General features: G+C 56.2%; 2 protein-coding genes across 7 annotated transcripts; one reads left to right on the top strand and one right to left on the bottom strand.

The window, feature by feature from the left end:
* Positions 1 to 279: 279 nt before the first annotated feature.
* On the bottom strand, positions 280 to 20,265 carry NACC1 (nucleus accumbens associated 1). 5 transcript variants are annotated; one of them, XM_049877070.1, is made up of 6 exons: positions 20,156 to 20,265; positions 5,091 to 6,059; positions 4,837 to 5,010; positions 4,021 to 4,126; positions 3,806 to 3,903; positions 280 to 3,202 (listed from the first exon to the last, which is right to left on the bottom strand). In XM_049877070.1, exons 1-6 carry the CDS (start codon positions 20,256 to 20,258, stop codon positions 2,943 to 2,945), a joined length of 1,710 nt encoding a protein of 569 aa, XP_049733027.1. In that variant the 5' UTR covers positions 20,259 to 20,265; the 3' UTR covers positions 280 to 2,942. The 5 variants fall into 5 exon arrangements, with proteins under 5 accessions (XP_049733027.1, XP_049733030.1, XP_049733028.1 ...); XM_049877073.1 differs by lacking the exon at positions 20,156 to 20,265 and adding an exon at positions 19,604 to 19,653; XM_049877071.1 differs by lacking the exon at positions 20,156 to 20,265 and adding an exon at positions 18,942 to 19,121.
* Positions 20,266 to 20,354: 89 nt separating this feature from the next.
* Positions 20,355 to 27,661, top strand: TRMT1 (tRNA methyltransferase 1). Of its 2 annotated transcripts, none has more exons than XM_049877068.1 (17): positions 20,355 to 20,437; positions 20,655 to 20,939; positions 21,035 to 21,090; positions 21,336 to 21,478; positions 21,649 to 21,836; positions 22,961 to 23,076; positions 23,154 to 23,266; positions 24,119 to 24,267; positions 24,620 to 24,706; positions 24,779 to 24,848; positions 24,931 to 25,065; positions 25,148 to 25,233; positions 25,507 to 25,615; positions 25,711 to 25,787; positions 26,964 to 27,083; positions 27,165 to 27,294; positions 27,499 to 27,661. In XM_049877068.1, exons 2-17 carry the CDS (start codon positions 20,680 to 20,682, stop codon positions 27,625 to 27,627), a joined length of 1,968 nt encoding a protein of 655 aa, XP_049733025.1. In that variant the 5' UTR covers positions 20,355 to 20,437; positions 20,655 to 20,679; the 3' UTR covers positions 27,628 to 27,661. The 2 variants fall into 2 exon arrangements, with proteins under 2 accessions (XP_049733025.1, XP_049733026.1); XM_049877069.1 differs by having other exon boundaries at positions 20,362 to 20,437; positions 20,736 to 20,939.
* Positions 27,662 to 27,998: the final 337 nt, after the last annotated feature.

The raw sequence follows: 27,998 nt of genomic DNA, 5'->3' as shown, positions 1-27,998 counted from the left end.
GCCACCCCCAGGGTGTGGCAGGGCTGAACTTCTGTTTCACCATCTGAAAAGGGCCCACTGGCTCTCCCCAGTTCAGGGTTGTCCAGGAGACGTGTGCCTGGAATGACAATTCCTGGGCACACCCTGGACCATCCCCGTTATGCAATGTGAAGCCCCATGAAGTAGAGATATCTGTGGAGGGGAGCTCCCCAGTGTGCTGTGTTGGAGAAGGCATCCCTGCGTGTCCCTTCCCAGCCCACCTCACCTGGTCCCCAGTAAGCAGCATGCGGCAGGGCTGTTACAAAGGCGTTTAGTTTATTCTCCTCATCAGTATCACTGATATTCTCATGGTTCACATTTCCCAGTGCCACTCCTCTCCTTACAGTAGTTAATGTGCAATCTCACTTAGGGGCCGGGGAGGGAGGTGGGACTCGGCTTAGGGGGGTAGGGTGTTGGCACTTCACACAGACAGGCCAGGTGGTCTGCCCTGCGTGAAAGAGGTGTGGGCGGTTGGGGAAGCGGAGGGAGCCCCACAGTCTTGTTGGTCGATGATTCTCCATTCATATTCTTCCCCGCTGCCTGGGGTGGGGACCATGCAGCTCAGAGCAGGGCAGGGGAGGAAAAGAAGGAAAGCAGCAGGCCGCCCGGAGGTGGGGATAGGTGCAGGGGTGGCTCCTGGGGTAAGGCACAACCCTGTCTTTGGCTCTCCTGGTGAGGAGTTTCCTCCCCTGCACCCCTGCCCGGCCCCTCTCCCCAAAACAATACACAGTCCCGGGAGCCAGGGGATTGCCACCCAACCCCATGCTGTAGGGTGCTGAAGTTACAGGGGCAAGCCCCACCCAAGGAACGGCAGGAGGGGCTGGGCAGAGGTCTGCCCAGGACATGGGGTGGGGAAAGAGAATACCCCAGTCCCAGAGAGCTGGCCCCTTGCTAAGGCCTGGGAGGAGGGGAGTGCCTGAGAACTCCTGCTTCCTTCTGGGGTGGCTGGAGCCCCGGCCCACCCGTGCCCCCCTGGCCTCAGCCAGCCGGGCACTGCTACTGCCAAGTGACCAGGATATTGTGCTTTGGGATCAATGCTGGGTGGGGGTGTCAGGGCCGGGACCTATGGGCAGGGAGGTGTGATTTAAGGTGCTTGTGCTTTAGCTGGGGTGTCGGTTCCCCTCCACACACACTCAGGGGCTGGCTGGGGGCTAAGGTGCTGGGGGCTCGGCCAGGAAACAATGCCAGGACCCCAGGCGGCCCTGACCCCCCTGACCGACACCCCCTCCCATGCGACAAGCAGATGTTAGAAGTGATATGCTGCAGGCTAATGGGGACTGCTGGGTCAGGGGGAGGCCTGCCTCCAAATGAGACCCCAAAGGGTCCTGTGGGGCTAGCCCTACCCCACCTCCTGCCGTCCTCCAGCCCCTGGATGAATGACCACTTAGAGCAACGGGCAGGTAAGAGTTGGGGAGGGAGAGGAGAGGTGGTGAGGACAAGGGTTAGAAACAAAGTGGAATTGTGAAATGACTCGAATGTGGGGGAATGGAGTAAAAAAAGAACACTCCGTGTTCACATGTAAAACTCAAAACACCCTCGCTCTTGGCGAGAAAAAAAAAGGAAAGGAATGGTAAGAGATTCTTCAAACAAATGCCAACAATGGAAGTGGCCTTGCCCTGCCCTGGTCCCTAGGGACAAGGCTCAGCCAACCAGCCAAGGCCAGGGGCACCCTTAAACTGTAGCCCTGTGTGTGGGGGGAAGCATGGGGGTAAAGGGGAACCGGTCAGGCCCCCAAGAGTCCAGGCAGCTCTGGGCCGGGGCCCGCCACAGAAACTCACACCACACTCACAGGCACGCACACACACGCATACACACCTGTCTCCTCTAGCCCCCATCCTGCCTGCCACGGCCCCAAGGGACCAAAGGGGGAACATCAGACACAGTTTTGTTGGTTTGAAAAATAAAAGGAATCTTATACTTCAATATTTCATTAGCTAAGAAAATGTTTTAAAAAGTATGTACAGGGGGAGGGGGCTGGGGGTGGGATGGGGGAAAATGGAGGGAGGGGCAGCAGCCCCCAGCCCTGCTCCCCTTGGTTCAACCCTGGTCCTACTGCCTTTTATATCTTCATATTTTTTAAAAGCAAAATTTCTACACGCATACACACATGCACGCACGCGCGCACACACACACACACACACACTCTCTCTATGAGCCCTGGAAATCTCTCGTCCTATCCTCAGAGACCCCCTGTCTGCCCCCAAGAGTCTCCTCACTCAGGAGCTGCCTCTTTCAAGACCCAGGGGACTGATGGGGGCAAAAGAGACTGAGCGTCTCGTGGGAGGAAGGGCACTGGGCCCACTACCGCCTGCCACTTTAGGCCAGTCATGGGATTTCTCTGAGCCTCAGTTTCCTCAGCTGAAAAATGGGCAGTCCCCATGGCCTCGCCTACCCCGGCCCCTAGGCACAGGGACAGACGAGGGAAACAGGAAGGCGCTTTTGGAAACGTGGAAGCACTGGGAAGATGTGGCGAGAGGGGTCCTGAGAACCCGGGGCCCTCTGAGTCCAAAAGGGCCACAGTGAGGGGCAGAGGCTGAGAAAGCTTCCGCCAGGGGGCCCAGGGTCTAGAAGAGGGGCCTTCCCAAGCTGCCCAGGCCGGCCCCTCTCCATACCTGGCCTGTTGAGTTGGGACAATTTTTAGGGGTTAGGAGAGAGGGAGAGAGTGCTCCCCGACCGTGCACGAGTGTGTGTTAAAAAAGGCAAGGCAAATCGCACACCACCTGCCATCCTCTCCCAGCCCCGCTCGGGTGGGAGATGCTGGGTTTGGGGACCAGGGGGAGGGAGGACAGGGAGGTAGAGGGGCTGGGAGCATGCAGCACCCCTGTGGGTCCTGGCGAGGGGCAGACAGTAGCTCGTGACCAGGACGGTGGGTGGGTGTGATGGGAGGGGGAATGTGATGGCTCCGTGGGGAGGGTCCGCTTGGGTTACTGCAGGGCCTCGGCCGAGGGGCCGGCGTCACCATCATGGCTGGCTGTCTCGAAGCCATGCTCCACTCCCATCATGTCCGGCTCTATCTTGCCTGTGTCGCTGATGAAGGTCGTGTAGACGTCGCCCTCAGCCGTGAGAGGCTTAACCTTGGGGATCCAGCTCTTGCGTACAACGCGGCGGGCATTGGTGCACATATCAGCTGCAATGGCATTCATCTCGCTCTCCTTGAAGTTGGGGGCAAAGTTCTGGCAGTAGTCTGTGTGGGCAGGGCGGGGGGAGTGGCTCGGCTGTGGCCCTGGCCTCCCCGCTCCCCGTGGCAGATAGGCGCTCTAAGTCACATCAGGCCTGACCCACTCCTGACTGAGTGTAGCACGTGGGACATGGGGTTGCGGTGGGCTGGCCTAGTGTCCTTTCATACCAACAGCTGGCTTGCATGGTGTGGCCAGTGGCCGCCACTTTGTCTGCAAGGCTGCTTCCTGAATTTGACCATCTTGAGTTCGAGACCCTTCCTGGCTTACCCTGGGTCCCTCTGTAGAAATCTCTTAACTAGTCACAGCCCTCTTCCCAACAAGCCTAGACTCAGCCTCAACTCCTTCTCAACAACCAGCTCCAGAAAGCCCCCACCCACCAAACCAAGAAAAACCAAACCCAGTGCCGTCGAGTCGATTCTGACTCATAGCGACCCTATAGGACAGAGCACAACCGCCCCATAGAGTTTCCAAGGAGCACCTGACGGATTCGAACTGCCAACCCTTTGCTTAGCAGCCATAGCACTTAACCACTACACCACCAGGGTTTCAGGGCCAAACCAGGGAGAAAGACATCTGCCCCAGGCCCCCTTCCCAAGTGGCATACTCACACTTGACAGCGTGGAGGACGCGGCTGTCCAGGGGCTTGCGGGTGGGGTCGTTGGTGGAAGAGCGGATCCCAGTGCCACAGCTGTTCGCCAGCGTGTTCCTGGGGGCAGTGGGCACAGCAGGGGGGTGGGGGTCAGTGTTCCCTGTGGTGGGGGGAATCCTCAGGAGGGGCCACCGGGCAACCCCACCCCCTCACCCCAGCTCTGAAGGGCCTCACCGGTCAAAGAAGGAGGCCAGGAGCCGCCGCAGCAGGACCTTGTGCCGCGTGCCTGCGCTGACATGGCAGTTCATGAGCTGTGCCCTTGTGATATACACATTGGTACCTGGAGAGGGGAAAACCCATGGATGGCCCAGCGCCCCAAACCTCCACCTCCTCATACACTGACTCCCACCCTACAGTTCCCCACTTCTCTGAACTCCAGAGACACTCTTCTTGGGCTCTGGGATCTTCTCCCGCCCACAGAGGGTGGGCAGGGCAGGCTCCAGAGAAAACTGAAATGGTGGTGTCACCATCTATATGGCACCTGCCATGCACCAGGACTAGCCAGGTGTCAGCCCCCGACACATGCTTCATATGCACAGCTGTCACCTGCACAACCCCCGTGCCCCAATCAGCCCCAGGAAGGGGGCAGCAGAGACGTTCAGTGGGAGCAGCACCCAGGCCGGCTGACTGTAAAGGTCAATTATGAACCACGGTGGCACTAAATCCTCAAAGACAGCCTACGAAGGAGCCGATTTATCCCCACATGGCCACACAAGAACAGCTTGTACTTACATCGGCTCCCAATGGGCTCCCAGTCTTTTACGTCCATCAACACACTCACCAACAACCCTGTAAGAACTGTACCTGCTATCAGATGAGGAAACCAAGGTGCTAAGGGGTGTCAACTGCCCCAGGCCACAACCAATATGTGGCAGGGATTTGAGGCCAGGCAGCTGGGCTGAATCTGGCTCCTGATCACCATCCACATGCCATTCTACTCAGTGGGGGCCGAAGCCCCGGGGTAGGGGTGACACAGTGTGCCAGGCCCACCTGTCACCAGCTCCAGCTTCTCAGAGGGGTCACCCTCATCGTACAGCTTCGGGTGGCAGCGGTTGCCAATCTGGTTGATGAGCTCAGCAGGAAGGGATGCCAGGTCTTGCCGCACCCGGATACGATTCCGGTACTCACGGGCCACCTGCTCAGGGAGAGCCTCCACCTTCTCAGCTAGGGAGAGAGGCAGGCGGTGTGGGTGTCAGGGCAGAGGGTGCGGGGACAAAGCTGGGCTGGGCTGGCTGGCACCTCACCTGCCTGGCCGACATTCATCATGCTGTACATGGTGTACATGTTGCAAATTTGCCGGTACTGCTCATCTGTGCCCTCCTCGCCCGCGTCCTCCTCCTCGTCCTCCTCATTGTGGTAAGAGCCAGGGCTGTCGCTGGTGTAGGCACTCGAGGTGCCAGGGCTGGTCCGCTCCGACGTGCTGGGCCCGCTTACCATGCCCCCAGCTGCCACCACTCCACCGGCTGCCTGCCCACTCCCCGCCGCCACTGCTACGGCCACCCCAGCCGGCTGGGCTGATGCCACCACCGGGGCCTGCTGGGGTGGCGGGGGATGCGGTGGCCGGTTGGCAGCCAGGTCCGGCGTGGAGAACTTGGCCATTTTGCGGCTGCCATTGCCGCCGCCCCCAGCCTCCTTCTGGCCGCTGTCCCACAGCCGCTTGGCAACCGGCGTGCACTGCACCGAGTCCAACTCCTGTTGCTCCGTCTTCACCCTCGACACGAGGGGCAGCGGGGTGCTGCAGGCCGGCCAGCTCGATGTCTGCGCCACGGGGCTCTGGGGCTCGGACGACGGGGCCTCCTCAGCGTGCAAGCCCTGTGAGTCGCAGCTGGGGGAGCTCACCTTGAGGAAGAACTCGGTGCCCTTCTCCATGATCTCCTGGATCTGCAGGAAGCCGGCCGTGTACATGAGCAGGAACTGGTCGCCCACGTTCATGCTGAGTCGGCCTGTGTAACAGAAGCTGAGGATCTGCTGGAAGGACTGGGGCTGCACAGCTGCGGGCAGCTCCACCACGGCGCTCCGGCTGCTGTTGAACAGGTCCCGGAAGTAGGAGCTGCTGGCAGCCAGCACTGCCCGGTGGGCCTTGAAGGCGTGGCCCTTGACCACGACTGACACGTCACAGTACAGGCCCTGCAGCCGCTGCTCGTTGAGGCACTCCAGGATGCTGTTGCCGAAGTTGGGAATCTCCATCTGCAGGGTCTGGGCCATGGCGGCTGCTGCACGGGGGTCAGAAGGAAGACAGAGAGACAGGTCAGTGGGTGGATGCTGGTGGAGTCCAGCCTACCGGACAGCAATGTGCAGACTCAGCCCAGCTCGAAAAGACCTCACTTGCTGAAGGGTGACAATAGGCCCACAGCAGGATCCACATGGGGGAACTCAACGGGGCTGTATAAAGCGCACGGAGCCAACCCTTACATCCTGGTATGAGCTGCCCTTTATAACATATTATATGTGAAATGCAAACAGTTAACATGTTCAGCTGGTCACCAAAAGGCTGGCAGTTGGAGTCTAACCAGAGGTGCCTCAGAAGAAAGGCCTGGTGATCTATTTCCAAAAAATCAATTATTGAAAACCCTATGGAGCACAGTTCTACTCTGACACACTTGGGGCTGCGATGACTTGGAACTGACACGATAGTAATTAGTCACTGGTTATTAATATGCTCAGCCAGTCCAGACCAGGCACCCACAGACTGTGCTTTTGCAGGCCAAGAGAGCCAAGGCACACTCTTGTCTGCCTGAATATTCTGTGGTAGACCTCAGAAGGGAAGCTAGGGCAGAGTGAGCGCCATGTAAGTGTTAACTGTTGCTAGCACAAAGTGCGGACAGGCTCTCTAGAGAGCACAGGCTGGAAACCCCAGGAGGGCAGGGTCATCGGCCTGTTCACCACTGCATCCACACATGACCCTCAGTCACCGTTTGCTGAATGACTGAAAACACACTGCCACTGAGTTGAGTCTGACTCATAGCGACCCTATTGGACAGACTATTGGACAGAGTAAAACTGTCCCACAGGGTTTCCAAAGTTGTAATCTTTACGGAAGCAGACCGCCATATCTTTCTCCCATGGGTCTGAACTGCTGACTTATTTCAGGTTAGCAGCTGAGAGCTTAACCACTGCACTGCCAGGGCTCCTCAAATGACTGACTACTCAAGAAACCCTGTAATTACACAAAAAGATGGTCAGCATCTCCAGTCATGAGGGAAATGCCAATCCAATCCACAATGTGATACACTTCACAGCCCCTAGGATGGCTAGAACGAAAAGGTCAGATAACAAGTGTCGGAAAGGATGTGAAGAAACTGGAATCCTCATACCCTGCTGGCAGGAATACAAAACAGTGTGGCCACTGTGGAAAACCGTTTGCCAGTTCCTCAAAGTTAAAAATAGAACTACCATGTGACCCAGCAGTTCCCCTGCTAGGTGTATATCCAGAAGAGCAAAACCACATGTCCACGCAAAAAAATTGTACACAGATATTCATAGCGTTATTTACAATAGCAAAAAAGTGGAAACAACCCAAATCCCATCAACTGATGAATGCATAAACCAAATGTGGTCCAGTCATACAACGGAGCATTAGTCGGCCATAAAAAGGCGTTAAGTACTGATACCTGCCACAACATGTACGGACCTCTACGACGTTATGCTCAGTGAAAGAAGTCAGTCACAAAACATACATGGTGCACGATCCCATTTACACAAGATATCCAGGATAGGTAAATCCATAGAGAAAGCAGGTTAGTCGTTGCCAGGGACTGCAGGGAGGGTCAGCCATGGCCAAGGAGAGCAGGGCTTCTTTTTGGGGTTGTGAGTTTTTTCAAATGACTTGGTGACGGATGCACAACAGTACACTTTAAATGGGTGAACTGTTGGATCTGTGAATTATATCTCAGTAAAGCAGAGGGTCAGCGAAAAAGAGGGAGACCCTCGATGAGATGAATTGACACAGGGGCACAGTCAGCAATGGACTCAAGCACAACCAATGATTATGGTGCAGGACTGGGCAGTGTTTTGTTCTGTTGTGCATGGGGTTGCTATGAGTCGGAACCAACTCAGCGGCACCTAACAACCTCAATCACTGTTTGCTAAATGACTGAAAACACGTTGCCATCAACACTGGTGGTGCAGTGGTTAAGCACTCAGCTGATAACCAAAAGGTCAGCCATTTGAACCCAACAGCTGCTCTACAGGAGAAAGATGTGGCAGTCTACTTCCGTAGAGATTACAGCCTTGGAAACCCCACGGGCCAGTTCTACTCTGTCCTATAGAGTCGCTATCAGTCGAAACTGACTCAACAGCAGTGAGCACTGGGTATATACAAAGCTGCTAAACTAGCTGGCTCTGGATAGGACTGGGGAGACTTGTCACATATACGCTTTGAATTTGGAACCTGGTGAATATATTGTCTGTTTATAAAAACACTTAATAGTTAAAAATAAATAAAATGTGTGGAATCATCTCACACATTTAATTTATGCAAGTTAATCCAAAAGTGCTGAGGGTGGGATGAATAGGAATTTTAAAAACTGCCTGTCACCTTGCCCAAGGAGCCACCCCTTACCCTGATACGTGGGGAAGGGGACCTCCTGCGGAAGGGGCTGGGTGCCTCTGGCATTGTGGACTTCTCCACTGTATGCCTCGGGAGGAAGAATGGGTCCCACGCTCTGGGGCCATCATAAAGGACTCTGAAGGAAAACTGTGCTTTTAAAAGTGGCCTCCACAAAATGACCATCCTCTGCAATTCTACAGGGTGCACAGGGGGCAGTGGTCTGGACTGGGCAGGGTGGACTTGAGAACACCTCCTGAGTAAGAGGCCCAAGTCGCGACAGCTCAGAGTGAGCCAGGTAAGAAGGAAGAGGAGAAAGGAGTTAGAGTGGGTGCAAAGGTCCTGGGGCAGGAACAGCTCGTTCTTCCCTTACTCCCTAGGTTAGTGTGTGTGCATTTCGCACATTTTTCACTCATTAACAAGTCCCTTCTGAGTTGCCTCCCTGCCAGGCATGGGGATGCGGCCACGGGTCCTGAGATGGTTTCCGAGGTGTGCTTTGGAGCAGTGTAAATCTACTTGTGGGGCCTGGAGCTCCAATTCTCTGCTTCTCCCTTTGGAAGTTTAGTCTAACAAGGCCAACCTGATTCTTCAAACTCAACCTGCACTTACAATGAGGGAGCCAAAAGACACCGTGGCAGCCACAGGCACTGTCCCTCCAGCACCCAGGCCAATTCAAGAGCCAGACTGCACAGTATGAGTTCACCAAGCACTCTTCACAGCCTGTGGGGATGGTTTCATTACTCCAATTCTCAGCTGGGACAACTGAAGCATGTAGAAATTAAGGGCTGCCCCAAGGTCATATGGGAGTAAGTGGTAGGGACAAGATCCCAAATCAAGGCCTGTCTGGCCACTGGGACTTCTCACACTGTTGTCTCCCTCATCGTCATAATCCCTGTCACCACAACCAATAACAACTCAGGACAACCAGAGGGGGTAGGCAGAGACCAGGAGGCCCCAGTTAGAAGGCATCACAGCCCTCCTCTGAGGGGCCCAAACTCTGTCCTGGACAGGCCACCAATTGGCCTTCTGCATGAGGAGATAGGGGAAACTGAGGCTCCAAGTGAGGGCAAAGGACAGAGCCCACAGAGCCCCGCTCCAGGAGTCCCAACCCACCTCCCCAGGCTGCAAATTGGAACTGCTCCAGTTTCTGGGGCCCAAGCCAAGGTAGCCAAGGGAGGGTGCTTCAGGCACCGGCTAAGCAGACTCTCCCTCCAAGGAGGAAGACAAAGGCAGAACAGGCACATGGTGGAGGCAGAACAATCCCTGCGACTTGGGTTTCCATGATAGCCCCTCACCTCTCTGTATCTCAGTTTATTCACCTGTAAAATAGGGACTCATTCACCCAACACACACTGATGGACTGCCTCCTCTTCTGTGCAATGCGCTGAAGACAGCTGTGAACAAGATGGCCTGCACCCACCTAGGGCTTACTATCTAGTAGGGGGAGACCTAGGAGTATTTAATTACAGTTGGGGTGAGTGTACTGGGGCCAACCTTGGTGACCTCAAAGGACAGGCAGAAGGCAGTGAGGCAATGAGGGGGATGGAAGGAATAATGCTCGTGCACAAGAAGGGGCCAGGCATGGTCCAGGGTCCGAAAGGAAGCCAGCGTTACCTGGAAGGCAGTGCGGTGAGGAAGGACCACAGAGAAAGGTGTCAGGATGGGCCTGGGGAGGTGGCAGCAGGGCCTGAGGAGGTGGCAGCAGGGCCTGGGGAGGTGGCAGCCAGGTGAGTACACACTTGAGGGGCTCCTTAGGGAGGGCCCTGTGAACACCAGGACCTGGCTTCTCTCTGGCCAGCCCCAGACTGCCCACTGGGAGTGAGAAAGGATGTCGGTCTCCAGGATGGGAAACACTACAAGAGGGGCAGTTCTTTGTGGGGAGGAGGGCGCAGGAAGGGTGGTGAGTGGGTGGCGTATGCAGCCCACCGAGCAGACCCGTCCACACAGACACCTGCAGCCGCAGGAGCCAGGTGCTACTTAACAGTTGCTGTGCATGGCTATTCCTCCAAGGATCCTGTCAGCTCCACGAGGCAGGCCTTGTGGCCAGCTTTGTTCAAGATGAGCTGCTCAGAACAGACGGAGATGCTTAATAAATATTTTTACACGTGTCAAAGAACAGCACAGGTAGTTCACAGAAGGCACAAAGCCCGCAGGCAAGGACAAAGGACTCACGTTTCGGCTGGGGCAGCTTGAGGAAAAGAACAGTGTAGGACAGCGACCAAGGCTGTGTGGAGAGGACACGGGGCTTCGGGGCTGTGCGACCTTTCGAGGCAGCCTGCTGGGCACTCTAACTGCCCCACTTTACAGGTGGGAAAGCAAATCCCATCTTCACCCCATCACAGGCCCCTCCCAAGGCAAGAGCCAACCTGTCCGTCCTCCCGTTCCCCATGAACCCTGAGCCTTGATGCTCAGCACAGCACCCCAGGGCTCGAAGCCTTCAATTAGCCTTTGAATAGCAATGAGTGCTAAGGAGGCAGGCCTTTCTGTGCCATTCCTGGGGAGTGGGGCCGGGTCATAAGCTGCAGGGACCCAACTGCTGTTCTCTCCAGTTCCTACAGGTTGTCAGTATCTGCAGGGAGGGTGGGAACCTGGTAAGAAGCAGGTAGGCAAGGCTGTGGAGGGCCTGGGGCTGTAGTGAGTAGCCTCAGGAAATCACAGAGAGCCATGCTAGGGCTTCCCCAATCCTGGGGCCTTTGTAGCACACCAGGCCTGGCAAAGCCCTCAACCAAGTGTGCTCTGGTACTCCTTCAACTGCTGTGGGGAGTGGCAGTGACATGGGTCTGGGGCCTAGGCCTCTGCCTGTGCTGTGCACCCTCCCTGGAGTGCCCTCCCCTCCCCTCAGTCCCCCTGTGGCATCCCTACCCTGTGCCCTTACACTTCTCTCTAAGAATACCAAGTCCTACTTGAATATAAACTCAAGGGCAGAAAACCATGTTCGAATCATCTCTGCTCAAAGCCTGGTATGTCAGCCTGCCCATATTCTGGGGTTCCAAAGGCCCCTGGAGGGCAGCCCCAACCCCACATGGCACAAGGAGCCCTCCAGGTTCTCTAGTCCTGGCTCCTGACAGGGGCAGGTCTCAGGGAGAGACACCTGAGGGCCCGCCACCCTGTTTCCATGACCTCCCAACAGCACTGGACAAATATTTACCAAGTGCTGCCTGTGGCAGGAAGTGACCTGGAGCACAGGCCAGCTGCGACAGACCAGTCCTGCCTCTGGAGCTCACAGTCCAGAAGGGAGCCCACATCAAACGGGATCAACATGCTGTAAGCCATGTGGGGCTGGAGGGCCAAGAGCCCACAAGGCATGTGATCTCATCCAGTGACACAGGGGGTGGCATGGGGGCCCAGATCCAGGGGATGGAGCCAATGAGGCCTGGGGTGGGCAGGGCCCTTCCACAAAGTAAAGGAAAGCCAGAGCCGGCACCTGGCTGAGGCCTTGGCCCCCTTCTTCCGTCCGTGGTCACCTACGGATGAGCTAGCTCAGTGTCAGGGCTTGAATCACCACCTGACTCCAATGCAAGACTCATGCCCCCAGACATCTCCACTGGGTGTTTAATAGCAGTCCCAACTCAACACATCCCAAACCAAGCCCTCATCCTCCCCAAACCTGGCCATGGCTTTCAGCCTCCCTTGCTCAGGTCAAGATCCTTGGAATCACCCTCAACTCCTTCAAAATCACTTCACAACACCTCGTTCCCTAGTACTGCCAGGGTCCTGCCAGGTCCTTACAAAGCTGTATGCGCCCTGCCTCCGCCCTGCCTCCTCTCAGTCCTGAGGCCTAGAATGCTCTTCCCACCTATCTCAAATTTCCATAGACAAAGTCCCACCCCTCCAGCTCTGTAGGTTCCTTTCCTGTGCTTTACTCTTCCTCCTCAGCACTAATCACTATCTGGCAAACAATACGGAGGCCCTGGGTAGTACACTCCTCTGCTAACCAAAAGGTCAGAGGTATGAGTTCACCCAGAGGCACCCTGAAAGAAAGGCCTGGTGATCTACTTTCAAAAAACAGCCACTGAAAACCCTGTGGAGCAGTTCTACTCTGACAAACATGGGGGTTGCCACAGCAACTGGTAACAAACCACATATTTACTATGTATTTCCTTTTTTGCCTAACTTGTTCACTGCTGAACCCCTCCATCCGCCAGGACAGCGCCAGGCACACAGTAGGTGCTCAACTGTTCGCGGAGTGACTGCAGATTGGTTTAGATAATGAGGTCATTACTTCCGATTCTAACTCACTTATTTTTTCCACACAAGTATTAAGAAAGCAGGAGTGGGACTTGGAAGCAAAAGCTGTGCCCAGGCAGAGGTGTTAGCTGGAGTGGGAGTAGCCGCTAAGGGTGGGAGCCTGCACCGGGGTCAGACTGCCGGCTAAACGCAGCCGAACTTCGGATTCCCAGTTCCGGCTTCCAACTCTGCTCAAAACGGAAGCTCCTGGAGTAGCAGCCGTCTGCGGGAAGAGGGCAGGCAGGGTGATTTGTGGGAGTAAAACTACCTCTTTGGGAAGAGATCTCAGAATTCCCCCCCAACGGAGGCTGAGGGGAAAGGTTTGTGCCTGGCAAGGAGTCTCTGGTTTCCAGCTGACTTGCCAATGAAGCTGCATGACATCCATTCACATGTACAGCAGTTAGGGGAAACCATCAACTCCAAGTGTAACTGAGGGGCAGAGCCCTAGAGTCCCACCATTCTGCAACCAGCTCAGCAGGAGGTGGCCCCATCCTGGCACAGGAAGTAGGTCAGGGAGACCAGAGGGGAGGGAGTTGGCACACCCCCAGGATGTTGGGGAGCCTGCCTGGCACAGCGCCATTCTGACCCTCTGAAGGGGCCAAATTTGATGGCAGCTTAGGAAACTTTTTGCTACTGAAGAACAAAGTGATGTCTGACTATACGGATCTGACTCCATGGCCCATGGGGCTTACTGCTGGACCACGTTTTTTTTTTTTTAAGCATGTGCACACTGAATTTGTTTTCTTCTCTGAAATCACGGCAGGTAAATGGCTCAATAACAGGCATTCATGTTCACACCAGATCTACTATGTGCCAGGGCGCAGATAGGGCTTCTCCACTTACTCCTCAAGACAGTTTCTGAGTTAGAAACCAGTCTCACTGCCATTTTATGAAGAGTGTGAGGCCCAGGCCACAAGCCTTCTGAACCCAGCACGTCCTCTTCTGCTCCTCATGTCAGCAGTGTGAGGCTGGCCTGCTGTGTGAGCAGTCTCATTTCACACATGGCAAAACTGGTGCTCACAGAAGCCAGAGCAGGACTGGCACCCAGGACTGGCCAACGCCTTGTCTTCTCCCAGAATAGGGTCTGCTACCTGCCTGGGCCTCCCCCGCCCCCCGGCTCTCCTCTCCTCCCTTTGGCCTTGTGGGAGGCATTCTCCCTCCACCCAGGCCCCCCTCTCAGCTCTTCTCTAGCCCTTCCTCCTCCCAACACCAACTCCAGAAAGGAGCAGTCTACACCTGCTGCCTCTCCCTCCCTTCCTCCCACAGGCTCCTCTCAGTCCTGGCAATCTGGCCTTCACCGCCTGAAGCATCTTCCCCTCCCAAAGAGCCAGCAGCACCATGACTGGCCCCTGACCACCTTTCCCATTAGTTATATGCCACTCCACTCCACCTGTAAGTTCTGTCCTGAAGGACAGGTAGCAGCAGCAAAGGCAGGGTGGGGGGCGGCAAGTGAAAGGCCCTGAGGTGACAGTCACACAAAGGAGACTGGTGAGGCTGGAGGGTAGGGTCTGATGAGAAGAGGCGGCCAGGATAGGGAGTTTGAACCCGTTTTACAAGGCTCAAATCTTTTACAAAGCTTTCCCCTTAGAACTATGCTCCCCTTCTATATGCCCAAAAAAACATTTTAACTCTAGCAGTGCACATGGCACTCCTGACATCAATCTTTAAAATGGGGCCGATGCAGTGGTTAAAGCATTAGGCTGCTGACCAAAAGGTCTGCCGTTCAAACCCACCAGCTGATCCGTGGGGCAAAGATGTGGCAGCCTGCTCCCATAAAGACTATAGTCTTGGGAACCCTATGGGGCAGTTCTACTTTGTCCTACAGAGTCGTTATGAGTCAGAATAGACTCTATGGCAGCGAGTTTGGTTTGGTTTTAATGACAGCACCCAGCTCCCAAGGCTGTTGCAAGGATTAAACGTGGGTAGATCATGCTCACCTCAGCCAGGGCCCCACGAGCCTAAGAGGAAGGACTCACTACGGGCTGGCCAGGGCCATCACGGTCCAGTCACATCCTGGAGACAACCTCTCAGTTCATGCTCACGATACCCAACAGCACACTCTTGGACCTCTCAAGTTAATCACGCTAACCACAGTGGGCTCTGGACTGCGGCACTGCTGACACGGGGGCTGTCCTGGGCACTGCAGGATGTCTAGCAGCATCTCCGGCTGTGACCCACCAGATGCCAATAGTATCCTCCCTTTCCAAGTTGTGACAACCAAAAACGTCTCCAGACATTGCCCAATGTTCCCCGAGGCGGCAGAATTGCCCCCGGGTAAGAACAGCTGCAGTGCAGGTATCCCCACTTATCAGACGAGGAAACTGAGGCTCACAGAGGTCAAGTACATTGCCCAGAGGACTCATGGCTAAGCAGGGTGGCAGCAGACCACAGAACTTGACCTCCTCCACTACATCCTGTTTGCTCATCCTTACCTGCCTCTGTTTAACTCAGAAAACCCCATGTAGTCCAAGTCCTGCCACTCACAGAAGACCCCGAGCCTCTAGGGCCTTGGAGACTTTCACGGGGGAGGCAGCATGTGACGACAATCACAACCACATACTGAGTACAACCTCTGCCCATCACCTGCAGCAACTCACACTGTCCCCACTGCCTGGAAGCAAAGGGAAAGTGCCACTCAGGGCCTCCGTGGCTCAGAGAGGTGGACCTGGGGTTCTCCAGAGGAAGAGAAAGGCAGTCTCAGCTAAAGGGATGGGGGCTCATAGGAGGCAGGCACAGAGGGCCCGATGAAGGAGGCAGTGGACTGGACCCAGAGGTAGCTGGAAGGCAGTACAAGCACCACTGCAGGCGTCTGGGGGTGGGGGAAGCAGGGCCTGCGAGAAGGAAGGACTAGAGTGCCTCAGTTTCCCTGTGTATCAAATGGTGCTAACAGGCAGGAACTAGCTCTTTGGGTGGCTGTGGGCTTAAACAAGTTAAAGTGTGTAAAGTGCCTGGAGCAGCCCAGCATCCAGGAAGGAGAAGGGGGGAGATGAGGGACAGAGAGGACCCAAGAGAAGGAATAGAGACCAGCGCCTAGTATCTCCTGTGTTTTCACGCCTGATGGCTCACCATCCCAGGTCACCATCCCCTCACCCACAGCATGCCCATCGGAGTCTGGCAGGCTCCCTTTCTCCATCTGGGGCTCTGGTAATGGCACTGGTAAACTTGAGACAAAGCTCTCTGCACCAACCCCACACTCCCTCCTCTCCAGGCCCCATGCTCCAGGCCAGTCCCTCCTGTACAACTGATCAAAACTCTAATCTTCTCACAGCTCTGCTCAAGAACCTGAGGGGGTCCCCACTGCCTGGACAGGAGATCAGATTTTAAAAGGTCCTGGATGTAGGCCAAAGAGTTTGAACTTTACTCTGGAGGCAGTGGAGAGGCCCAAGAGACCCTGAAACAAGGCAGTTCCTTCCTGCAAATGGCACTAGGGTCTCCGTCTTCTCCACAATGGGGTCATCCCTCACTCCTTCCCTCAAGATGTCTAGAGCATTTAGCAGGAGCCTAGCACATGTTCAGTAAAGGCTTTGAACGTGCTACCTCTTCTTTCTAGAACCTACTCCCCTCCCTGCCCCATCCCCAGGCCGGATTTCATGTTGAGATATCAGCTCACAGCTCCTCCCCAGTCAAACCAACTAATCTAAATCTCTCCACCGCCTCCCCCCCCCCCCGCCCCGTTACTCACTATCATTTCACCCTGTTCCACTTCCTTCATAAATGTAAGAATATCCGAAATTATGTTGTCTGTCTGACATTGGTCACCTTCATAGACTAAAAGTCGCTTGAGAGCAAATCCCTAGCAGGGAGCAGACAACCCAGCTGTGAAATAAAATGGTTCCAATTGTCTGTTTACTTTCACTCTTGCTCGCTTTGTATGGCACCCTGTGCACTGCCCATTCTACGTTCTCACTTCTCCAGCTCCATAGATATAGGCTCAGGCCCACCTTCTGTGTTTGCCTGGTCCAGGGCCCTGCTTAGCCTGCCCTCTTCTCTGCGAACCGCCCTAGTTTGAGGCCAATTCCCACTAGTCTCGTGCCCCTGTGGCTCCTGCTGACACTGTATATTTCAGATGTGTTACTAGATAGTAACCACCCCTGTCCTCATTCTCCAAAACAGAGCCCAGATAAGGCCCCAGTCTGTATGGAGCAGCCCCAGCAGAAAGCCTGGCCCAACGAGGCAGGGAGGAAGGCCTCCTTACCTGGGGATGCTGGTCAAGTTCCTACCCCTCCCATACAGCCAGAGAGGGGGGACAGACAGGGACAGGTGTGTGTGTGGTGGGGGGGGAGTGGTGGGAACTATAGGGACACTGAGGAAGAATGAGGTGACAACCTGTCATTAAACCCAGAAGATGTGGCTGATGCCACTTGACCCAGCAGTTTGTGGCTCCTGCCTCAGGGTGCTGAGGATCCCAAATCAACTTTCTGAGGACACCCTGGTAACAGCCTTGCAATTAGCCCAGAGAGAAGGGAACTCAAGGTGGGCAGTCTGAGGACCAAAGCAGGGAAAAGACAGTCTGCACAGGCAAGCAAACTCCAGCTCTGAAGCCAGGGCTCATCTTCCTAACTGCCTCCCACTGCTGCCCATAGCCTTGACCTCCTGGTTCCCAGAGAGGAATGGAGGGAAGATACGGCCAGGCCTCAGCACCCAGAGACACCAGGAAGACTCAGTCCGTCCACAAGTATACTGACCTTACCCCTCCCTGCACAGGAAGAAAGGCCAGGAAAGAGGGATCTGAGAGAATCCCCACCTGGGCATCCAGAAGAAAGCGATGCTCCTCCAGGTATGCCCCTAGAAGGCCAACTCGGGGATTGTGGGGGGCTAGGGGGTGGGGCCAAGAGTCACTCCAGCTCTGCCCCATCTAGCTGTGTGATTTGCTACACCATCTCCTGAGTTTCTACTTCCTCGTCTATCCTATGGAGAAGGCCTGAGCTCAGCTGGTGGTGAGCAATCAGTGAGCTAACCCAATAGACCAGCAAGCTCAGCACAGGGCCTAGTCCAGGATGAGTACCCCAGAGGCAGCACTCTGGGTAACTCAAGAGGCTGGGTTGGAGTGTGGGTACCTGATTTGATCCCCTTCTCTCTGACCTGCCTTCACTCTGTCAGAAGTTTCTAAGACACAACGGGGCTGTATTTGCTCCGCTCCCCAATTCTTCACCTCTAGTAAAAGAACACACAGAACTCAGGTTCAGGGCGCTGGTGCCTGGGAGCCCTTGAAAAGGGCTCTAGGTCCCGTCCCCTAGACTTGAGCTTTAAGGCTCTGGTCACAAAAAGTGGGGATAGAATCCAGGACCCTAAAATACCCATGTCTACTGGGCTGCCTTCCTGCAGCTATATGGGGTGGGTGATGCCCACCTCCGTGATAAACAAGATGCCTGAGCTAGGTGTTCCAGGCTATTTCCCGAGCTGCCCACACAAACACCCACCAGGCTGGCCGGTGCCTCGAAACAGCCAGTAGAGGCCTGCCCAAGGGGTAGGACGAGAACTCAGGCTTCAGGGATGGGATGTGGGAAAGAAGAGCCCTCCCCAGGTTCGGCTTTGAGCTAACACCCGAGAGTGGCCACACCTTAGCATGTGCCTTCTGATCAAAATGTCTTTCCCGACCCATTCCCACACTCCCACCATCCAGGCCCAAAGTCTCTGCCTCCCTCCACTCCCCAGGTTCCTACAGTACTCGGTCACCCTACCTGATCTCCCCCAGATCTAGCCTCTGCCCCACCTCTCTGAGCTCTGACCTCATGTGACCCCTGCAAACATCTCCGGGATCTCCTATCCTCCCCCACCCGAACTAACTCCGCCCACACCCACCCTGTCCCACTTCCTTGGCCGCCCCCAGGCCTGTAACTTGACCCACCTCCTCAGCGCCCGGACCGTACCTGCAAGCCCGGCCCCGCCCCGACACCGCCCCCCCCCCCCGCCCCGGGCCGTTTCCCTCCGGCCGCGCCGCTCTCCCCTCTCCCCCCGCTCGGCCGGCCCAGTGCCCGACTCCTCTTTCCCCTCCGGCCTCCCCGGGCGCCTCATCAGTTTTTCTCCTCAGGCCCTCCAAGTTCTTCCCGGCACCTGCCCCAGCCCGGCCTCGCCCACCCTCCTTGCCTGGAGAAGGGGGTCCGGGTCAGATTCTGCCGCCCCCAGGCCCCGCGGCCCGGCCTGGCCCAGGCTGGACGCTCAAGGCCGCCCGCGGTGGCCAGGCCTCTCCGCACTCGCTGGCCCGGGCACCGGGAAAGCTGCGGGCTCAGCTCCTCCTTCCGAGGAGGAAGCCCCTCAGCCCTCTGCCCTCAGCCTTGGGACGCCCTCCGGTCGCCCCGGGGCCTGAGGTGGGCCCCCTCACCTGCGCCGCGGCCGCGCTCCGGGGGCTCCCGGCGGACTCAGCAGCGGCGGCTGGGGCCGGCCTGGGCCCGGGGCGCGCCCCCCTCCGCCGGGGCCTCGGCCTCCGCCTCCGCGGCCTCCGCGGCCTCCGCCTCAGCAGCAGCGGCAGCCGCGGCGGCCATTCATTGTGGGCCAGGCCGCCCCAGCCGAGCGCCGAGCGAGCGCAGGCCGCGCGCCGCCGCAGCCCGGCCGGGGGAGGAGCGGCCGCGGCCCCGCCTGCACACCGCCCCCACGTCCCGCCCCCAGGCGCGGCCAGCAGAGCGTCGAGCGCACCCCCTTCCTCCCGGCTCGGGCTCCTCCCTCTGTCCCTCGGGATCCCCTCCAGTAACTCGACTTTGCTCACGAGTTCGAATCCCGACCCCGCCACTTTCTAGCCCCGCGACCTTGGGGCAGTCGCTTTGTCTCTCCGAACCTCAGTTTCTTATAAAACGAAAACAACGAGGGCTGCTATTTACTGAGCCAGGCACTGTTTTAGGTTCTTTATGAGAACGACTTTGCTTAAGCTTCACAGAAACATTTTTTAAATAGAAATTATCACACGCACACACAGGCACGCACAGCTTTCTAGAAGAGAGATAAAAGAATTTGCTCAAGATGATTCAGTAACAAAGCGGTGGTGGGTACCTGACTTCAAACCTAGGCTCAGGAAGCGGCAATAAAAGCTAACGTTCCTACGACGTTTTCAAGACGCCAGGTTCCGTTCTGCGCATTTTACCTGCACTAAACTGGTTTATTTTTCACCGCAACTCAATGACAAACGTTAAAAAGTTCTGCCCATTTTGTAAATGGAGTAACTGAAGCACAGAGAGGGTTAAGATCAAGTAGCCAGCAGCAAAACTGGACTGGAACCCAGTTGGCCAAACACTGTTTTCCTGCGTTCATATACCATTTAGCACCTCCTCAGGGGAGCTGCCTTGAACACTTTCCAAGCATTCTGTCGTTTAATCTTTGCTCTATCTTGGAAGTTAGGATCCCTATTGTAAAGGTAAGGAAAGTGAGGCCCAGAGAATTTAAATAACTTGCCCAGAGCATGTGGTAGGACTGGGGTTCAAATTCAGTAAGTCTGATTCCAGAGCCTCAAGTTATTCCTGTTACGCTGGAGGGTGCTCTGAAACAATGTGTATACAGCATCCGACACAAAGTAGAGGATTAATAGGTGTTGGATTTTTCGCTTACCGCCCCTTTTCTGAGCTTCAACTTTCTCATGTGTGAAACGGGTTTGGTGGCATGCTTCCCTCCCAGGGGATCTGCTGTTATTAAATCCACTTGTACAGCACATTCAGCGCGCATCATTCCCACTGTACATTTTGATCCCGGTCGCCTACCGTACTTAGCATCGCTGATTGGCTGAACTGGTCACATGATCCACCCGCCTACTGTGCCAACATGGCGGCGCCCAGGTCCTAATTTAGGAAACGTGCACCGAGACCTATCTCCTTCTTGGTTTCCGGAGAAAAGGTAAAGAGGGCCTACGCGGCACGGGGAGGTATCCAGACCGGGGACAAGTCCGCTCCGAGGGCTTCCGGCTGGTCCCCGGAAGAAGGGGGAGGTGTCAGCGTCCCGAGGCCGCAAGGTCTTCTTAGCCTTCACTTTCAGATGTCTAGGCCACCCCTGGCCCAGAACGTAGCCCTCTCTGATCCTCTGTCGATCCCCCACTCTTCTACTCCCCAATCAGGAGTGACGGACAGAGACGCCCGCGGATGTCCCGCGCAAGGATCCTTCTGTGGCTAAGCCTCACCCATCGCTCCTCCCGCAGTCTCTGTAGAGCCCGCAGTATGGAGGGGCAGCCCCAAGAGCCGCCGAATCCGGACGCGATGGAGAACGGCACCGGGAACAGCGGAGAAGAGCGCCCACCTGAGGCCCAGGAGATTACAATCACCGAAGGGGCCGCCAAGATCGCTTTCCCCAGTGCCAACGAAGTCTTCTACAACCCGGTTCAGGAGTTCAACCGGGACCTGACGTGAGCAGGGGGTCAGGGGTCAGCCTGGCTGAGGGCAGGAGGCTGTGGGTCGGTGAGGCGAAAGAGGTGTGAACTGATCTTCCGTGTCCTGTCAGATGTGCTGTGATCACCGAGTTTGCTCGCATTCAGCTTCAAACCAAAGGAATTCACAGTGAGTCGGGGTCCAAGCTCCTGGTGGGTGGGGATTACACAAAGCTCTCCCTGCCTCACAACCGCATTTCCCATCCCCAGAAGGTGCCAGCCACATAGCAGGCCCTGGACTCTGCTCCATCAGCTTTTCCCCAGGGGGTTTGGGGAAGATTTTCCTCCATGAGCCTTCTGTTTTCTGAAGAGTTAGGGGAGATTTCTCAGAGGGGACTTTGATATCGTTTGAATCATGCTTCTGGATGGCTGCAGTCAAGGTGCCAGGTGAGAAGGACGTGCAAAAGTTGGTCGTGGACCTGTCAGAGCAAGAGGAGGACAAGGCTGAACTGAAAGAGGGGGAAAACCTGGCCCCAGGAGACCAGCCTCGAACAGCATCCGTGAGGGAGCTCTGTGAGGTGGGGCCTGAGCACAGGCAGTGGGAACCCTGGAGTTCAGTGGGTGATGGAGGGAAGAGGGCTCCTGAAGTAGGAGATCTAAATGAGGTGGGGGGCAGGGGAAGACTCCTAGGAGCTCAGCAGAAAACAGAGGTATGGATGTGAGTGAGGTTACCCGTATACCCCAACAGGAAGGCCTACGGGTGCTGGAGGGCCTGGCAGCCTCAGGCTTGCGTTCCATTCGCTTTGCCCAAGAAGTGCCTGGGCTTCAATCTGTGATCGCCAATGACGCCTCCTCCCGAGCTGTGGACCTCATACGCCGCAATGTGCAGCTCAACGATGTGGCCCACCTTGTACAGCCCAGCCGGGCAGATGCCCGGTAGGTATGGGGCAGAAAAGCCTAGTGTCCAGAAAATGGGCTCTGGAGCCAGGCTTCCTGATGTCACATCCTGGCTCTCATATTCTGGCTATGTGACCTTGGGCAAATGACTTAGCCTCTTTGAGCCTCAGTTGTCTAATCTGTAAAATGAACACAATGGTTTTACAGCCGCTACCATGATGATTAAATGATAGAAAATTCTTATATAGTCTTAACTCTGTCCAAAGATAAGTACCATTGTCATCTCTGTTTTAGACTTAACCTTTTGTACTTCTTTTATTGTTATTCAAATGAAGCTGGTGTGTATAGAGTGCCAGTATGTGGCAGGCACCATTCTTTGCAGCAGAATGCATCAGTAAACAAAACAAAATCCCTGACTTGGTGTTTTTGTTCTAAGGAAGGGGTTGGCAAACTGCAGCCTGGTTTTGCATGATCTTTGACCTATGAATGCTTTTTACATTTTTAAAAAGCTAAAAAAAAAAAAGAATACGGAGTAGAGACTATGTGTCTACAAAGCCTGAAATGTTTACTATCTGACCCTTTACAGAACAACTGTTCTGACCCCAATAGAGTCTAACTGGAAACAGATGATAACAAAACAAATGTGCAAATAAGGAAAAAAAAACTGAAACAAAAGCAACCCTTTACCGTTGAGTCAATTCCGACTCCTGTCGACCCTATAAATCATAGAGTAAACTGGAAGTGAAACGTACTATGGAAAAAATAGAGGGGAAGGAGATGAAGGCAGCCAGCAGAAGGGCTTACAATTTTAAGCAGTGTGGTCAGGGTAGGTAGGCTGCATTGAGAAAGTGGCAAAGGGAGCCACAGTAGTTCCCAGTCCATGAAGTTGTTTGGAGAATCGAATGAGTAATACTTCTATAAACTGCTTGAAACAGTGCTGAGCATGTCAGTGCTGTGTCAACGTTAACTATTATTATCATTGGTATAGATGGGTAGACTGAGGCCCAAGGAGGCAAAGCTGTGCAGTTAGTAAATGGTCAAGCCAGGACTTGAACCCAGGTAGCTGGGCCTGAGTCTAGGCCAAAACCACTCAGCTGTCTGAGATGACACATGTAGGGGAGGGGACCGGCCCTGCACTGAAGGCCTGGCCCTCTCACACCCAGGATGCTGATGTACCAGCACCAGAGGGTGTCAGAACGCTTTGATGTCATCGACCTGGACCCCTATGGGAGCCCCACCCCGTTCCTGGATGCCGCAGTGCAGGCTGTGAGTGAAGGAGGTAAGGCCGGGGCTGATACCACGAGAAGCAGGGCTTGGGCTGTTTGGAGGGTCCTCACTGCCCACTCCTGTCTGCAGGGTTGCTGTGTGTGACCTGCACAGACATGGCGGTGCTAGCAGGAAACAGCGGGGAAACATGCTACAGCAAGTACGGGGCGATGGCCCTCAAGAGCCGGGCCTGCCACGAGATGGTGAGCCCTCCACGCCAGGGCCACCCTCCCACCCCAGGCAGCCAGGGCCAGATTCATGCCCGAGTGTGAGTGACAAGCTCCTCTCTAACTGGCAGAGTTGCTCAGAGCATGGGCTGTCCATCTCGGTCATTGCAGGGCACTGGCTTTGCCCAGGGTCAGAGTGGGTAGTTCCATTATTCTTTCTAGTATTGTGAATTTTAAAAACTTTTCAAAATCGTCTTTTGTAAGGCAGTTTTTCCAGATCTAGCTTCAAAGCCTAGCTTTGCTGATATCTTTAGGCAACAAGTGACTTCTCTCTGGGCCTCAGTTTTTGATTCTGTAAAATGAGTGTGATGATGGTTATGGGGATTCGAGAAAGCAGGGGCAGGAGGCACTCTTGTCCTTGTTCCTTAAGGGCTCTGTCATCAGAGCGCTCTGGCAAATGCTTCCTCCTTCTCCTTGTCGGAGCCTCACAGCGGCTCCTGGTGAGAGAAGGCTCTAGTGGTTCTGCTGCACCCAGTGTCCCCACACTTCCTGCCCACAGAGCCCATGGTGGCCGGGACTCAGGTCCTTGGCCACAGCCCACCCCAAGGAGTACTGACATCTATGCTTATCAGATCTTCGGCTGGGTCTGTGCATTCCTTCACTCGCTTAATGCCCCAGCAGTGCTCTGAGAGACGGGCTGCTGAACTCTGGCGATGAGCTAACTGAGGCACAGAGAGGCAGAGCTCACTTGCTGAAGGTCACACAGCCAGGATGTGACAGGGGCGGGACTGGAACCCAAGGAGCCAGCCCCAGCCTGTACTGTGAGCTGCTTTTCAGCTAGGGGGAAGGGCAGGGGCAAGGTGCTAATGCCCATCCCCTGGCCACCAGGCCCTGAGGATTGTACTGCACAGCCTGGACCTCCGGGCCAACTGCTACCAGCGCTTCGTGGTACCTTTGCTCAGCATCAGTGCCGACTTCTACGTGCGAGTATTTGTCCGCGTCTTCACTGGCCAGGCGAAGGTCAAGGCCTCAGCCAGGTTGGGCTGGGTTAGGGGTGCAGCAGGATGGATTGAGGGAAGAGACAGGACCCTGACTTGGGGAGTGGGGGGACACGTTCCTGCTCTTGGGGTATGAGGGACATGGTCCTGCCCTGGGAGAAAGGGAGGAAATGGTCCTGCCCTGAGGGATTGGGGGATGTAGTCCTGCCCCGGGGGAATGGGGGACATGGTCCTGCCCTGGGGGGATGGGGAATATGGTCCTGCCCCAGGGGAATGGGGGGACACAGTCCTGCACTGTAGAGTCTGAAGGGATCTGAGCCAGCCTTAGGGAGGAGTTGGGGTGTGGGGGCGCGCTGGGCCTAGAACTTAAGCCACCCTCCCTTGCCCTCAGCAAGCAGGCCCTGGTGTTCCAGTGTGTGGGCTGTGGGGCCTTCCACCTTCAGCGCCTTGGCAGAGCATCAGGAGCCTCCGAGAGCCGGTGAGCAAGGGTCAGCTGGGAAGGAAGGCAACTTCCTGGGTTACCACCCACTGATTGCCCTTCTTCCTGCAGGGTCAAGTTCTCTGCAGCCTGCGGTCCCCCTGTGGCGCCCGAGTGTGAGCACTGTGGGCAGAGACACCAGGTGGGACCAGGCCAGGGGAGGCAGAGTGGGCACAGGGACGCTGGAGCACAGCCCTACCCATCTGACACCCGCATGTCCACAGCTTGGCGGTCCCATGTGGGCAGAGCCCATCCATGACCTGGACTTCGTGGGCCGCGTCCTGGAGGCTGTGAGCGCCAACCCCGGCCGCTTCCATACCTCCGAGCGGATCCGTGGGGTCCTGAGTGTCATCACTGAGGTGGGGGCCAGGCTGTGATTGGGGGGCTCCACCTGTGCTTGTCCCCTGCATGTCCACCCCATGCCTACCTATCCCCCTGCAGGAGCTCCTGGACGTGCCTCTCTACTACACGCTGGACCAGCTGAGCAGCACCATCCACTGCAACACGCCCAGCCTCCTGCAGCTGCGGTAAGGCCCCCGCTGGTGCCCTGAGCACATCGGGCTCTCCTGCCTCAGGGGCCACATGGAGATAAAGCTCAACTCAAGCCAGGGCTTCCGGTGCACGCAAAGTGCTTAGAACAGGGTGTAGCACCCTCACCACCTGGAAAGTCTTGCTATTACAGTCCCTGGCAGTGGGGGTCCATGTGGTCATGGGGAGCAGTGCAGCCATGCAAACCATGCAGCCCAGCTCATACCCACACAGGCAGCTCACAGCCCCCCTCACGGCCCTTCCCTCCCCAGGTCAGCCCTCCTCCATGCTGGCTTCAGGGTTTCTCTCTCCCACGCCTGTAAGAACGCTGTGAAAACCGACGCCCCCGCCTCAGCTCTCTGGGACATCATGCGCTGCTGGGTGAGGGCCGCCTGACTCGAGGGAAAGGGCAGGAGATGGGTGCCTGAGGCCCCTCCTGGCCCAGTGTCCCCTGACCCCTGACCTCTGCTGCCCAGGAGAAGGAGTGTCCAGTGAAACGGGAGCGGCTGTCAGAGACCAGCCCAGCATTCCGCATTCTCAGTGTGGAGCCCAGGTACGGACACGCAGGCGTGGGCACAGACATGTGAACCCACAGGCTTAGGAAAAACACGCATGTTCAGGCACAGACGCTTCCCCACATAGACACAGGCTCGATGTTCGAATGCAATCCAGAAGCCATCCCCCTCTCCTCTCCACCCCCACCTGGACCAGTACAGTCCCCTCCTTCTTGGTCACTGGCTCCTGCCCTCACCCCCCACAGCAGCCACATGGGGCCAGTGAACACCTGAGTCAGGGCACGTCCCTCCTCTGCTCAGAATCCTCTATGGCTCCCACCTAAAAAACCAAAATACCCAAACCTGTTCCCCTTGAGTTGATTCTGACTCACAGCGACCCTATAGGACAGAATAGCTGCCTTATAGGATTTCCAAGGCCGCATTCTTTATGGAAGCAGACTGCCACACCTTTCTGCCATGCAGCAGCTGGTGGGTTCAAATCGCCAGCCTCTCTGTTAGCAGCTGAGTATTTAACCACTGTGCCACCAGGGTTCCTTGGCTCCCACCTCACTTGGGGTTAAAGCTCAAGTCCTCCTTGCAGCCCCCAGGTCCTGCACGATCTGTCCCAAGCCCTCCCTTCCCTCACCTCTTCCCCTTCCCTCCCTTGCTCACTAGGTTCCAGCCACATGAGCCTCCTTACTCAAACACATCAGGTGTAGTCCAGCCTCTGGGCCTTTGCACTGGCTGTGCCCTCTGCCTGGAGCACCCCACCCCAGATCCCCCTATGCTCCTGCCTCACCGCCTTTAGGTCTCTGCACACATCTCTTCTCAGTGAGGCCCTCTCTGCCCCCCATCCAACATTACATCCCTTCCCCAGTCTCCCCATTCCCTTTACCCTGCTCCATTTTCCCCAGAACACCCATCTCACTCCCTAACACACAACATCATTTGCTTTTTTCTGATTTACCCTCTTGCCTGTCTGTCTCCCACACTAGAATGTCAGCTTCACAAAGCACAAGGGTTTTTATCCCTTTTGTTCACTGCACCAAGAACAACATAGGCACACAGTAGGCACTCAGTAAATGTTTATTAAGTGAATGAAAGAATTTGGACACATGGGTAGACACAGTCTTTACAAGGCACGTACATGCTGCACCAAAGTGGGCAGGCCCCAGGAGCTGGCGCTGCACATTTGATGGCCCCTGCCCCTTGTGTTTCCCACCTCCCCCCCACAGTCTGCAGGCCAACTTCACCATCCGGGAAGATGCCAACCCCAGCTCCCGCCAGCGAGGACTCAAGCGCTTCCAGGCCAACCCCGAGGCCAACTGGGGCCCCCGGCCACGTGCCCGGCCAGGGTGAGTGGAGTGTTGGCGGGGGCTCAGCCAAGCGGGGTGGGCAAAGACCAGCTGGGTCCCAGCACCCATCTCCCTGCTCAGGGCCAAGGCGGCAGGTGGTGCCATGGAGGAAAGGCGTAGGCTGCTCCAGAATAAGCGGAAGGAGCCAACTGAGGACCCGGCCCAGCGGGCTGCTCAGCTTAAGACATTTCCCTGCAAGAGGTTCAAGGAGGTGAGCCTCCCCGCTTCCTGCCAGCTCAGGGCACATGAGTTTCCCCAGGCAGCTGCAGGCCACAGGGCAGGGCCAAGATGCAGACGGCACTGGGAGAAGTGAGATACGGCTGGCACTTGGGAGTGAGCTTCCCATGTAGGAGTGGAACCCAGGGGAGCCTACCCAGTTCTGGGCCAGGGCTCACACCCACCACCCTCCCACCAGGGTACTTGTCAACACGGGGACCAGTGCTGCTATTCCCACAGCCCCCTGACCTCCGGGCCTGCCACTGATGCTGTCCCCACCGACTGCACAGAGACCCCAGGCCTGGGGCCGCCGCTGGACCAGGCATAGACTGAACCAATAAAGAGATGTCACCCTTCCCTGACTTACTCGTCTGAGTGGGGAGGCTGCCTGTGGTCTGTCTGTCTCTCCACCTGAGGGGCTCTGCCCATCTGTCCAGCTGCATGTCTGGCGTCTCTTCGTCTGTCCTTTTTTAACTCCCTGGGGGAGTTCTGTGGACTGCCTGTCCAGGACAGTGTTTGTTCCTGTGTGGCTGGGGTGTTGGCAGTTTTTCTGTCTGAGGTATTGTGTCTGCCAGGTGGTTTGTCCCCAGCACGGGGCACTCCCCCCGCCCCCCAGGCCGCCCGAGCTGGCGCCTGCGATTCCCGACGCGACCACCGGGCGGCAGTCGTGCGCGGGTGCCCGCGGGGCTTTTGCCCCAC

The sequence above is a fragment of the Elephas maximus genome, chromosome 3 (assembly GCF_024166365.1).
Source record: "Elephas maximus indicus isolate mEleMax1 chromosome 3, mEleMax1 primary haplotype, whole genome shotgun sequence".
In the NCBI taxonomy this organism is placed as follows: domain Eukaryota; kingdom Metazoa; phylum Chordata; class Mammalia; order Proboscidea; family Elephantidae; genus Elephas; species Elephas maximus.
This window is presented reverse-complemented; position numbering and strand designations above follow the sequence as displayed.